This window comes from Protobothrops mucrosquamatus, unplaced genomic scaffold (genome assembly GCF_001527695.2).
Source record: "Protobothrops mucrosquamatus isolate PMUCROS unplaced genomic scaffold, P.Mucros_1.0 scaffold_109, whole genome shotgun sequence".
NCBI classification, from domain to species: domain Eukaryota; kingdom Metazoa; phylum Chordata; class Lepidosauria; order Squamata; family Viperidae; genus Protobothrops; species Protobothrops mucrosquamatus.
In genome coordinates this window covers 429,224-442,226 of record NW_015386185.1, presented here as the reverse complement: position 1 = coordinate 442,226, position 13,003 = coordinate 429,224, and the positions used below count along the sequence as shown (strand labels likewise).

The 13,003-nt window shown below is 37.8% G+C and overlaps 1 protein-coding gene across 1 annotated transcript in view; it reads right to left on the bottom strand.

The window, feature by feature from the left end:
- The window catches only part of LOC107287593 (serine/threonine-protein kinase Nek7), a 60,042-nt gene that overhangs the window by 31,774 nt on the left and 15,265 nt on the right, over positions 1-13,003 (bottom strand). Inside the window, exons 3-4 of the mRNA XM_015816119.1 lie at positions 5,939-6,001; positions 2,900-3,010 (exon numbers count right to left, since the gene is read on the bottom strand). Of these exons, the coding sequence (XP_015671605.1) occupies positions 2,900-3,010; positions 5,939-6,001 (174 nt within the window). The remainder of the gene's footprint in view (positions 1-2,899; positions 3,011-5,938; positions 6,002-13,003) is intronic.

Below are 13,003 nucleotides of genomic sequence, written 5' to 3'. Positions count from 1 at the left end.
CCCACGGGCGGCTCGGGCGGGCGGCGGGGCAAGAGGGGCGCCCGAGGGGGCCCGCCGAGGCCGGCGGAGGGGCTGGTCAGGCAGAGCAGCTGCAGCATTGCGGCCAGGGCCAGTGGCCCGCGCGGCACTAGCCCCCACCGCGGCCAGCCACGGCTACATCAGATGGGCGGATGGCAAGGCCGGGCAGTGTGGAGTTGCAGCTGGGGTGGCGGCAGCGACTTCCTCAACCCTCCTCCCCTTCTTCCTCCTGCTGGCTCTCGGGCGGGTGCCGGGGCAAGAGGGGTGCCCGGGAGGGAGCAGCCGGGCCGGCGAAGGGGCTGGCAATGGCCGGTCAGACAGAGCAGCCGCAGCATCGTGGCCAGGGCCAGCAGCCCGTGCGGCACCAGCCCCCGCCACGGCCTGCCGCGGGTACATCGGATGGGCGGAGGGCGAGGCCGGGCAGCGTGGAGTCCCGCCGGCGGCAGCTTTCTCACCCTCCTCCTCCCCTTCTTCCTCCTGCTGCCCCCTGGACAGTAGTCCAGGCTGGGGCAGTGGCCGGTGCCAGCATCACTCCCTGGGCAGCCGAGCCGGCACGCGTCTCCCCGAGCCGGTCCAGGTGGCAGTCCTGGCGGGGGTGGCGGCCGGTGGGGGCATCGCTCCCTGGGCCGTCCCTGGGCAGCCGAGCTGGCTACGTGTCTCCCCAGGCCGGGCTGGGTGGCAGTCATGGCTGGGGCGGCGGCTGGCGGGGGCATCGCTCCCTGGGAAGCCAAGCTGGCCACGTGTCTCGCCGGGCCGGGCAGCAATCTCAGCTGGGGTGGCGAACGGGCAGTTGCGTCCCTTTGCCTTCCTCCGGAGACAGAACTCCGGCCTCCTGCAGCAGGCTGATAGGCGAGCCCGAGCAGCCGTCTACTGCCGCCTTGGAAGATTTGCTGCAGCAGCTCTTTCTCCCCATCAGCCTCCTCCTCCGCTCCCTGGGAACCTTCGCGCCAAAGGGCAGAAAGAAGAAAGTCCCAGAGAGGGAGAGCGCGGCGTGGGGGGAGAGCAGTCTTCTCTGAGGGGAGAAGCCAGGACGGCAGAGCTGCCCATACTTTAAAAATTTAACATGTATGGGAGAGGAGAATACACCGCAGCGCAAGGGCATTGAAGGGAAGGTGGGGGGAAGGGGGGGAGAAGAGGGATAGGAAGGAAAGAAAATGAAGGAAGCTCTGTAGCCACCCAAGAAAAAGCAAATTTAAATATAGTAGCTGCCAGGGAAGGAGGAGGGAGGGGAGGCTTGGCAACTCGCTGGAAGGGACCGATTCAGGGTTCTGGATCAGAACCGGGGAGGGGCGTTGGGGGGTTCTGGCCTCGGAGGGAAGAAAATGAAGCTGATCCAGCCTCTTCAATCAAGTTCCCTGTTCTGTGCACGCGCACGCACGCACACTTTGCGGCTCCCAGTTTTTTCTTTTCTGAGGAAAACGGGTCAAAGTGGCTCTTTCACTTTTTCAGGTTGCCGACCCCTGGTATAGGGTTTCCTGCCTGAGCAGGGAGTGGACTAGAAGACCTCCAAGGTCCCTTGCAAATCTTGTTATTCTGTTATTCATAAGTCATGCTGATCATTAAGCAAGTCATCACATGATTGGCCTGATTTTATAACATTTTTTCTGAGGTGATCATTAAGCAAATGCCCCAGTTGTGAATCCATTGTTCACCAGAAATCTGGCAAAAAATGTCTTAAATTGTGGTCATGTGACTGTGGGATGCTGCAAATGGCCATAAATGTGGGTTTACATATTTTTTGTATTTTATATTTAATGTAATGTGAAATATGAAAAATATATTAAGGATTTTCATTTATAGCAGAGGAGTGCAAGGATATTCTATATTAATTCTCTGGCATTAATTTCTTTGGGGATTCACAGAATCCTCATATTTTATACTTATGTACTATCTTCTTCAATGTAACATCTTTTAGAGATGTGAATAAAAAAATAATACTGAAAATATGTGTGTGAACATACATGTGTGTGTGTGTGTGTGTGCATAATTAATAACTATTTTGGTCGTAGACCAATGAACAATACTGAAAGATGAGTACTTCCTTATTTTATATGTTGTATAAAATATTTACTGCATTGATTTACAAAAATTTAGCCAAAACATGTTTCATTTTGCCTGCTAATATTAATCTACTTTTAAGTATAAATAAATGTATGCTCTTTTTGGAACACAATACACTTACAATGTTATAGAAACAAATCAAAAAAGGAAATATAGAGGGAGGGGATAAGGTGAAATATAGGTGAAGAAAGAAGGGATCATGATAGGCTATTTGCCTCAGTATTGATTCCAGTTCTACTTTAGAGAATCCAAAAATAGGTATTAAAAAAAAACTCTACCAATTGCCATACTAATTCCTAATTCATCTTTCCAAACAATAGAAAGAGAATTGTATAGAATTTTTGTAAGCAACTTCCAAACAATAAACTGGAGAATGACTGCTGGAAAGTATCCACGTGTCTTTTGGGGGGCAATATGTGTATTCCGAAGACACAATTGCTCCCAAATATAAATATGGCTGGTGGACCCATTCTTATTTATCACATATTCAAGTTCAAATTAGTTTTTATAATTGAATTCTGGGTAAAACTTGAAGGGCATAGGAATCCAATTATACTATTCGGGCTCATGTTCAAATTTGGGGAATAATTCTGTTTTTCTTTTATCTATATTATCCTATATAATTTATTTGACAATAAAATATAATCTTTAGCAGCTGGTTATATTGTAAAAGTCTCAATTGACTAAATAAGATGTACATATACCTATTATATGAAATACAACATTAGCTATTTTTTTTTAGATTGAATGAAATTTACTCCTTATCATTAATCAAAATAAATATCTATATGTAATTCGTTCTAACAAGAAAAACACATACCTTGATCATCCTAGAAAGGTCTCCAGCATCTGCTAATTCCAGCACAATGTTTAGTTCATTGTCTTCAATAAATGATGCATAATATTTGATTACATTCGGGTGGTTCAGTTGCTACGAAAACAAATATATTTCAGCCTACAGACTACTATTCAGAGATACAATACACCAGTAGTAAAAATGATAACTACTACTCTGCCATTTAAATCTCCCCAAGTGGGAAAATAACTTTTCCTATTTTATAACTAAAATTATAATTAAAACATTATTTCAAATCCATTCTTTCCATACTCACCAGGTTTAGAAAAGAAAAAAAAAATACTTGGAAGAACCCCCAACTTACAAATCAATGCAATCCTTGTTAAGGCAGCAAAAGTAAACCAAACTCAAGTTTTCAGGCTGTCCCAAAGGTGTTTTTTTTACAAGGCAACTGGACTTTCTTGTTTTCTTTGAAGACATTTCACTTCTCATCCAAGAAGCTTCTTTCAGCTTCTTGGATGAGAAACGAAATGTCTTCAAAGAAAACAAGTTCAGTTGCCTTGTAAAAAAAATCACCTTTGGGAAAACCATGACCTGGATGACTAAGAATCTCCGTAGACAAGTTTTCAGGATCTTCTCCTCTTTTATTATAAAATTAAATATATTTTATTTTTAAATTTTAATTATATTTATAGCATTTATAATTGTAATATAAAATGCATTTTGTTTTTAAGATATAATACAATTATAATAAAATTAAATATTATGTTTTATTTATAGAGCCAGTTTAACATAGTGGTTAAAGGCACTGGGCTAGAACCCAGGAGAGTAAGTTTTAGTCTAGCTTTAGGCCCGAAGCTACTTCATGAGTTTGGGCCAGTCATTTTCTCTCAGATCTAGGAAGAAGGCAATGGCAAAGCACTTCTGGAAGTCTTAAGAAACCTGGCAGGGATTTGTTCAAGTAGTCACTAGCATTCAACATATTGGCTATACAATAGAATACAAATAACTGCTTAGTGACAATTAGGAAATAGGTTTTCTCTATGCTGAAACCTGTTCTTGCAAGGATCTATCTTCTGCCAACGCCCAATGTTGGCATTTTTTTTAAAAAAAAATCCATTTTTTTTCCTCATAGTGCAGTGTTTCTCAACCTTGACAATTTTAAGGCATGTGGACTTCAAATCCCAGAATTCCACAGCCAGCAATGCTGGCTGTGGAATTCTGGGAGTTGAAGTCCACATGCCTTAAAATTGTCAAGGTTGAGAAACACTGTTGACAGAGTGGCTGATTCCAATACTAACTCTAGTGAATGCTGCTCTTTTCAATGGAGTAATATAGCATTGTACATAAAATAATACATAAAATAATTTAAAACCTAAAGACTTTAGCTTTTCCAGTGCAAAGTGCAAAGGTTTGATGTATCATTTCAAGCATGCTGCAGAAGATAACTTTTGAAAAGATAAAATTATGGACAGATTAATGTACAATTGTACAGATAGTCTTTTGACTTATGATTGTAATTGATCTCAGAATTATGGACATAAGTCATGCTGATAGTTAAGGACTTTTCTCAATTTTACAACCTTTCTTGGGGTGGCTTGTTATACAAATGTGGCAGTCATAAAGCAAAGACCACAATCATTAAGCGTATCCACTGTCTGAAAACTGGCATTTTTTGCTGAAAACTGAAGTAAATGCCGTTTTTTGGCAAAAAAAAATGTAGTAAATTGTGCTCACATGACCTCGGGACACTGCAAATAGTCATAAATGTGGGGTCAGTTGCTGAGCACCCAAAATGCGATAATGTGACTGTGGGCAATTGACCTAGCCATCAGAATTTCAATGAGCTACGTGAGTAGCCCCGGGCAAGTGTGCCGTAATGTTGCACGGTCACTAAATGACTAGACATACTGTAAGTTAAGAGCTATCTGTATGAATAAAAGATGTAAACATAATAACTGAAAAATAGGTTACATACTTAACTAATTTTTAAAATCATATGTTATAATAAAAACTTAAAACAAGCAACAGATATTTCCCTCTAGCAAACACTATCTGCTATTAAGATAGATTTTAGAAACATTTTAAAAATAAAGCAAAATGGAAACCAATTACTTTACAACAGGGGTCTTCAAACTTGGCCCTTTTATGACTTGTGGACTTCAACTCCCAGAATTCCTCAGCCAGGAAATCCACAAGTCATAAAAGGGCCAAGTTTGAAGACCCCTGCTTTACAAGGTTTGACAACAAAAAAATACACTAATTGGTTCAAGTGTAATACAATATATATAAATCATTTCAGCTATGCGTTTTTTCTTTTTGTGAATATGTTTATGTTCCTTGGCCAGTGCCTTCATCACACCACCCATATAATAAACCTATTTCAAAGTAAGGGAAGGCAGTAGAGAAAGTTAGCATGTTAAAAAAAAAAGAACTCTATAATCCATGAGCAAACACTGATTCTTTTTAAAATTATAGGTAACTTAAAATAAAATTTAAGTTATGTTCTAATTTAAAATATGACATATAATCTATTACTGTGTGGAGTAGAGGCACCCAAAACTTTTAAAATGTGTATGTTGAAATTAATTTCTAGATGGAAAGCCGCATTAGTCTATAGAGAAAAATAACAAAAATTCATATAGGATCTTTGGTTTAAAGTTTGGATCAATTTATTATTGGGTAAAGTTCTTAAATTATGGCTCACTTCATCAAGTACATCTGGTGTATAGTAAGATCAGTAGGTGAGACCTGTTCACTCACACTTTTAAGTAGCTGGAAGACCTTTGGTGCCTTTTCAGGATTCATTCTCATTCCCCCAGGAAGCAAGTCACTAGGCCAGATTTAGTCTGCTTCAAATTCCACAGATGAATGTGAATCTGACATAAAATTTTAATTCAAACTGACCTATTGACTATTCAGTGAAACTCTAAGCTAAGATAGCTTGCTACTCATATGTAACGACATGCATAAAATTACCTATATCCAATAACTTATTGCTTCTTTTATCATCAAAATAGTAATGCTGGAATACATTCACTTCAGAAAAGACAAGAAAATTACCTTAAGAAGATCAATTTCCTTAATACAATCTGCACGTGCCTTTGCATCCATTAAATCAAATATCTTGTAAAGAAAATAAAGGGAAAAATTACTAGGCGATAATACATTTACAAGAAATGTGTGTTCAATGTTTTCTCTTTAACTGAAAATGTGCAGGATAAAAGCAACCCATTGCATTAAGAAATTCTCAAGTACTGAACCATGAGATATACATTACACAAATTAAATTAAAGCCTCATGGAAGCCCAAGATACAAATTTGTGAGACAGCACAAATCTTTGTAGCACCTCAGCATGAATTACTGTTCCAGCTCTGTCTCCTCCACAGCAGGAGAGGTGAATAATTCTGCCCAGCATTTCTGAATGAATGGATCATTCAATCACAGTGATGCAGCAAAAACAGGTGTTCTTAAAGGAAAATCCTGGAGTCCGTGCTCTATGATCTCTTTTCCCATTTATGAGAGATGTCCAGAAACTCACATTACATTCTATCACAACAAGTTCTATACAACATCAGTGTAAACTTTCCAAAAATCATCAAGAGAAGTGCCTTAAATTTTAATTCAGAAAATTAGCGTATTTTAGTGGCATTGACATTTCAGAAACACAGTCAGGTACAAATGATGAAATATGACATTCATGTTCTAAAAGCATTTTGGGATTATAAAATAGTGACATCATCATCATCATCATCATCATCATCATCATCATCATCATCATAAATAAAGCTGAATTGAACATCCAGTTATGAGGCCACTGCCATATCCCCATAGAAGTTTTGTATATAATTGTATGTATATGTTTATTTATTTATTTATTTATTTATTTATTTATTTTTAAACTTATATGCCGCCCTTCTCCCAACAGGACTCAGGGCGGCTTACAGCATATTAAAACAATACAAATACTATCCCCAATAAAACCCAATTAAAACAAATATTTAACCGCTGTATAATATTAAAATTCTAATTAAAATTGTCCCTATTTAAAATTCTCCCTAGGCCAGACCCGCTTGCTGGAAAAGCCATGTCTTGAGGGCTACTCTTCTGTCATGTTCTCATCATACGCTAAATAATAATTACTACTCTTCTGTCATGTTCTCATCATACGCTAAATAATAAAACCAAAGAATTACAGCTGCCCCAATGAAATACATTAACAAACTTAAAAACAAACAAAAAACAATGGTGTTAGTCTCTTGAAAATATTTGAGCTAATGTAATATCCACATCATTTACAATTAAATTGAAACAAAAGAATATCCCATGATGAACTTTNATGATGATGATGATGATGATGATGATGATGATGATGATGATGATGATAATAATAATAATAATAATAATAATAATAATAGGTAGACAAAATGCCAAATCCAGTCTGAACATCTGGCTGACTGTGCGATGGTCCATAATAATAATAATAATAAAGTTGGAAGGGACCTTGGAGGTCATCTAGTCCAACCCCCTGCTCAGGCAGGAAACCCTATACCATTTCAGACAAATGGCTGTCCAGTCTCTTCTTAAAAACTTCCAGTGTTAGAGCATTCACCACTTCTGGAGGCAGGTTGTTCCATTGGTTAATTGTTCTAACTGTCAGGAAGTTTGTGCAGCTAGTTTTCAATGCTCCTATTTCATGTGAGGAATTTTTTTAAGATTGACTCCAACACATCTACAATCTTTTGAGCAAAACAGGAGATACCATACACATGATAATGACGCCAAGTGGAAAGGGTCAATTCTCACGCATCTGTATGGAGTCATAATTTTTCTACTTCTTGTGTTTGTTTTTAAACTACATTAAGACTACTTAGTGCTTATACTGCTTTTTTATTTGTTTTTATCCAAAATTGCAGAAATTATGCTGCCAATAACTACAACTGCTGACAGGGATCTGAGGGCAATTTATCCGTTCCTGATCTAAAACTAAGTTTCACGGTTATGATTAGAAATGCAATGGGTTTTTTTTATAAATGTGAAGCAACCAGGGGAAAAAAACTAGAAATGTTAAAGGAAATGCAAAATATGCAACTCATTTTCAGCATTATTATTACTTCATTTAGTTATTAACTTCATTGGTTTGTTCGTAAAAGTATGTTCATTTTAAACATTAAAAAGCACACTTTGCTCAGGTAATAACTGTAAACCTACTGTTTGAATTTACTTTTGAGTAATTTAATTTTTGTTATAAATGAATTGCAATTTATTTAAAAATATTGTTTCATTTTTCCTATTTTAGAAAAAACAGACAAAAATGTAATGTTAAAATATCAGTAAATAACATCACATTAAAACAAAGAGACATATTTTTAAGAAATACAGGAAGCACTAATTGACAGAGGAAATGGGTGGGTGAAACCAAAGCTTAAAATACTCATTTTACCACATGAAGCACTGCATAGTCAATTTTAATTTCTGACTCTACTATTTTTTACTTCTTTTGTAAAATATATCTATACAGTATTAAGAAGAACCTTTCTGCCCTTTCATTTGTTAATTTGATTTAGTGTGAAAATTCCAAATATAGACCAACTTCCTTTTCATCTTAATTGCCTCATATAGTATTTTAAAAAATTAGGAAATATTCATAATACCATTTTTTAATCTGACAGAACAAGCAAAAAAGACCCTAGAGCTCTTTAAAAAAAATCCAAATATTTCCTTTTTTCCCCCCATTGCTTTAATCAAGGATCTAGAAAGCCAAACATCTTCATAATTAGTTTCTGCACAGGACCATCTAATTCATTTTACTATTTCAGTGTATGCATAAATTATAATAATGCACAGAACATTTACTGATATAAGAAGCCTTAAGTTCTTTTAAAAAATAGCAGTGACAAATTTAGTGTTCCCCTTACATCATAATTTTTCTTGACAAAGTTTCTTGTCAGGTTCCAACAATCAAGAAAGACACATAGTGATACTTCCAAGCAGATTTGTTTATTGTTCCACACCTATAAACAGAATCTTGCCAAACTAAAGCAGACTATTACCTACAGGAAACATATTCTGGGAATTATTAGGAAGGGTTATCTTCACCCTCTTTCTATCACACACACTATCTAAAGAAGTCCCTTCTTTCTTTGGAATGCACCCCTCCCTCCTGGGAATCCAGACTACATTCCATCAAAGATTTCTCCCTAGCCGTAAAAAAATCAAGGATAGTATTATTCCAACTGTTCTCTCCTTCTGATTCCATTCCCAGTTCTTCTATTCTTAATATGTTTACATTTTATTTCATTTTCTAACTGTTACAAGATCAGGAATACCATGTGTACACATTCAACCCATAAAACTAAAGGAGTAAAATAGAAAGAATACAACTTCAAAAGCCCAGACTAACTGCATTCAGTACTGAGCAACGATTAACTTTCAGAAGTAATGAACTCTAATATATAATTTATCCACATATTTTTAATGTATTGCTTCTTATATTTTTCCTTAAATATCTTTATTAAATTTCAAAAATCAATAATAAAATACAAACATAAAAGGAAAAAGGAATGACTTAGGGCACGGGTAGGCAACCTTGGCTCTTTTATGACTCATGGACTTCAACTCCCAGAATTCCTGAGCCAGCATGGCTAGCTCAGGAATTCTGGGAGTTGAAGTCCACGAGTCATAAAAGAGCCAAGGTTGCCTACCCCTGGGGTTTGTTTTAATGTGATTTACAGGATAAGTGAAACAGTGATGAAATAATACATCATTTTATTTATATTGTAAACTATTTTGAGATGCTTCAGCATAGAATACACACACATGCACATACAGACATACTGTCTTTTACTGGTATTTTTGAAAATACCTTTCACCTCATGTTAACAATACATCAAAACATGTCAGTAAGAATGTTCTTTTTAATTTCCAGGAATCCTAACAAATTGTATTTCAGAAATAGGAAATTTCTGATTATTGAAAAAGCATTAGCGTGATGTAGGACTCATAATCAACTTTCAATATTCAACTTTCTTCATTTTTTTCCCTGACTAGCCTGATGTATCTAATAGAAAGAATTATAAATATAATTTAAGCCATTCTAATTGTTAAAAAATAACAAGTTTTGAGTTTTATTTATCACTTTCATATGTTGCAAGTTCTATGACGCAGAAAGCACCGCCTCTAATTTGGAAGTTATGATTCAGGAAGGAGACTGAGTAATATTGCAGTACAATAGTAGGATATGTCAACAGAATGGAATGCGGAGATTAAAGCTTGACAAATGGAAAGGGGGAATATATTCAGGGTTTTTTTTAATACATACTGCAAAGGAGGTTAATGTAGATGAAAAACTTAGAAGTATAGCTTTACAACTTCAGGTTTACAAGTGAGCACATACAGTATCTGTAGTTACTGTAGACCTTTAGACAAGAATGCAAAATATTCTATTTTAGAACACTTTGGCACCAAAATTCCAAGATTTGGCACATATAGCCAGCTTCCAAAGATCTGACTGCTTCTGAGAAGATCTAATGGGCACACATCACTATTATTTGTCCAGAAGAAATCTCTGAAGTTATTGAGCTATGCTTTACCTCTAGCACTTCACATCTGATTCTGGCTCTTTCAAATTTATTTGTACACAATTTTCTCTCTAGCTTCTTGATCCATCACTTTAAAAAAATGGGTAGATGAGTCAGATTAGTTCAAATAAAGTCAATGAAGACTGAATGGGAGGAAGCATGTAAGAGAAGTTTCCAACAGCTTTTTGAAATTGAAATTTTATTTTCTCTGTTAGGCAACTTCTGAACAGCCCCAATGATAAGCTAAGTAATAAAAGGTCTGAAGTTCATGACAACTCTCAGTAGCTTCTGGCAGGAAAATGGCACTGATGAGATATAAAACTACTCTCTTCTATGCCATGGTCTTGATCTAAACCAGTGGTTCTCAACCTGTGGGTCGGGACCCCATTTGGGGTCGATCGACCATTTCACGGGGGTCGCCAAGCAAGGCTGTCCGCCATTTTTTTTGTCCACCATTTTTTTTGTCCGCCATTTTTTCCCCTTTTCCGGCAGGTGCCTTACCTCCCTTGGGCTGGGCCAGCTGGTGGTCGGCCTGCTCCGTCTCTGCCGCTTGCCAGCTACGCCTCAGCCGGCGCGGGGGCGGAACCACACATGCGCAGCGCTCCCAGGCAGGGAAAGTCCTTGACTTACGACCGGTTTAGTCCTCGACTTACGACCGGTTTAGTCCTCGACGTACGACCGGTTTAGTCCTCGACTTACGACTGGTTGGGGTCGCGGCATTAAAAAGGTTGAGAACCACTGATCTAAACAGAGTTTCTCTTATTCTTCTTTTGGTTAAGAAAACAGAAATGGCAAGCCGTAATTCATTTTGAACTAGTATCCATAACATATCACCTTACCTAAAATCCAAAAATCAATTAGACACATGACAGCTTTTTAAAGGAAGGACACCCAAGTAATCAGTTTACAATCATAATAGTCCAAAGAGTCAGTTAGAAAGAAACAGTAATCTGCTTTGCAATATCAAATAATGTTTAATTTGTTAGTGTTTAATTATATCAAACATTAAAGTAAAACAGGAGATCAATGAATATTTGATTGTCATCTATTAATAAATACATGATTTCTAAGACGACTTGCATTTACTCCAAAAGCATTCTTCTCCCTTTCAAAACTGTGATGCAGTACAAAACTGAATAAATTATTTTATTTGGTTTAACACCTAAATCTCATATTGTGTAAATTAAACATCATGTATTTTACAAATGCATTATCGGGGGAAAAAACCTTAAAAAGTAACTTTTCTTTGCAAAGTACCACAATATTAATTTCATCTTCCCAACTTAAAGCTATACCTATGCACAATCGGTTCATAAAAGCTAAATTAATAAAAAGGCAAATGTATCTTTCAAAATATGCCCACAATAAACCCCAATATGATTCTATGAAGTAATTGTGTACAAAAAGCAGGCTGCTAAGAAAACTGCAGGCATATGTGCTGCCCGTCTCTCTTATTTGAACCTTCTCCCCAGCATGGCAGAATTGCTTATAAAAGCTACAGCCTTGAAACAGGATGGAGATGCTATATGGCAGTGATGGCAAATCTTTTAGAGACTGAGTGCCCAAACTGAAACCCAAAACCCACTTATGTATCGTCGGGTGCCGGGTGGGCGTGCCCATTGGGTGGGTGTGGCCAATTGGGTGGGCATGGCCAATTGGATGGTCATGATAACGGCAAACTGGGTGGGACTAAAAAGTTCAATCAATCAATTCCAACTTTGCGAGATCTTTTTTTTCCCGCAAGAAGTTGAAATTGATTGATATATTGAACCTTTTTTTTTTTTTGCACACGGCGGCGGAGGCCTAAAGCGAAAAGGTTTTATAAAACCCAGCTGAAGGCCTAGGACTGGGGCGACGGCGTGCATGCCCACAGAAAGGGCTCTGCGTGCCACCTGTGGCACGCGTGCCATAGGTTCGCCACCACGGCTATATGGTTTGCAGGTTCTGCACCAACACTCAGAGAAAGCAGGTAAAAGGAGCTTATTGTATTTATTTCTTAAATTTATATGGCCACTCAACTCATACACAGGTGACTGAAGGGTCTGGAGGGAAATAAAGAAGCTCAGCCAAGCCGAGCCCAACATTGGGAAGGTACCCGTGCTTTACCTACTGCCCATTAAGAAAGAAGAAAAACATAATAAAATATAGAATGAGGAACAATGTCTAGTTGAAATAGAGTATAGAAATCAATAGACATAGCAAGATTTTGCAAAGTATGTTTGTGTGTTTTAATTTTGTGCCTTGGATATGTTTCCAAAAGAAAACATCATCTCATCCCTTGTAGGGAGATATAAAAACCAAGTTGTCTAGGGTCTAGTACTTTTGATGGTTTTTTTGAGCTTGAATCAATCAAATTTGGGTATAGTTTAAAAAGAACCTGTGGCAAATAGTGATTTTCTTAAAATTTAGATAGCATCTAATGAATATTAGATCCTATCAGTATCTGAATTATCATTTCTAAGTGATGTTTCCATCAGACTGATGTACATCGGGTTCTTATCAGCCCATTACAAGTATTTTGTTCTAAGAAATGATTGTACATAAATC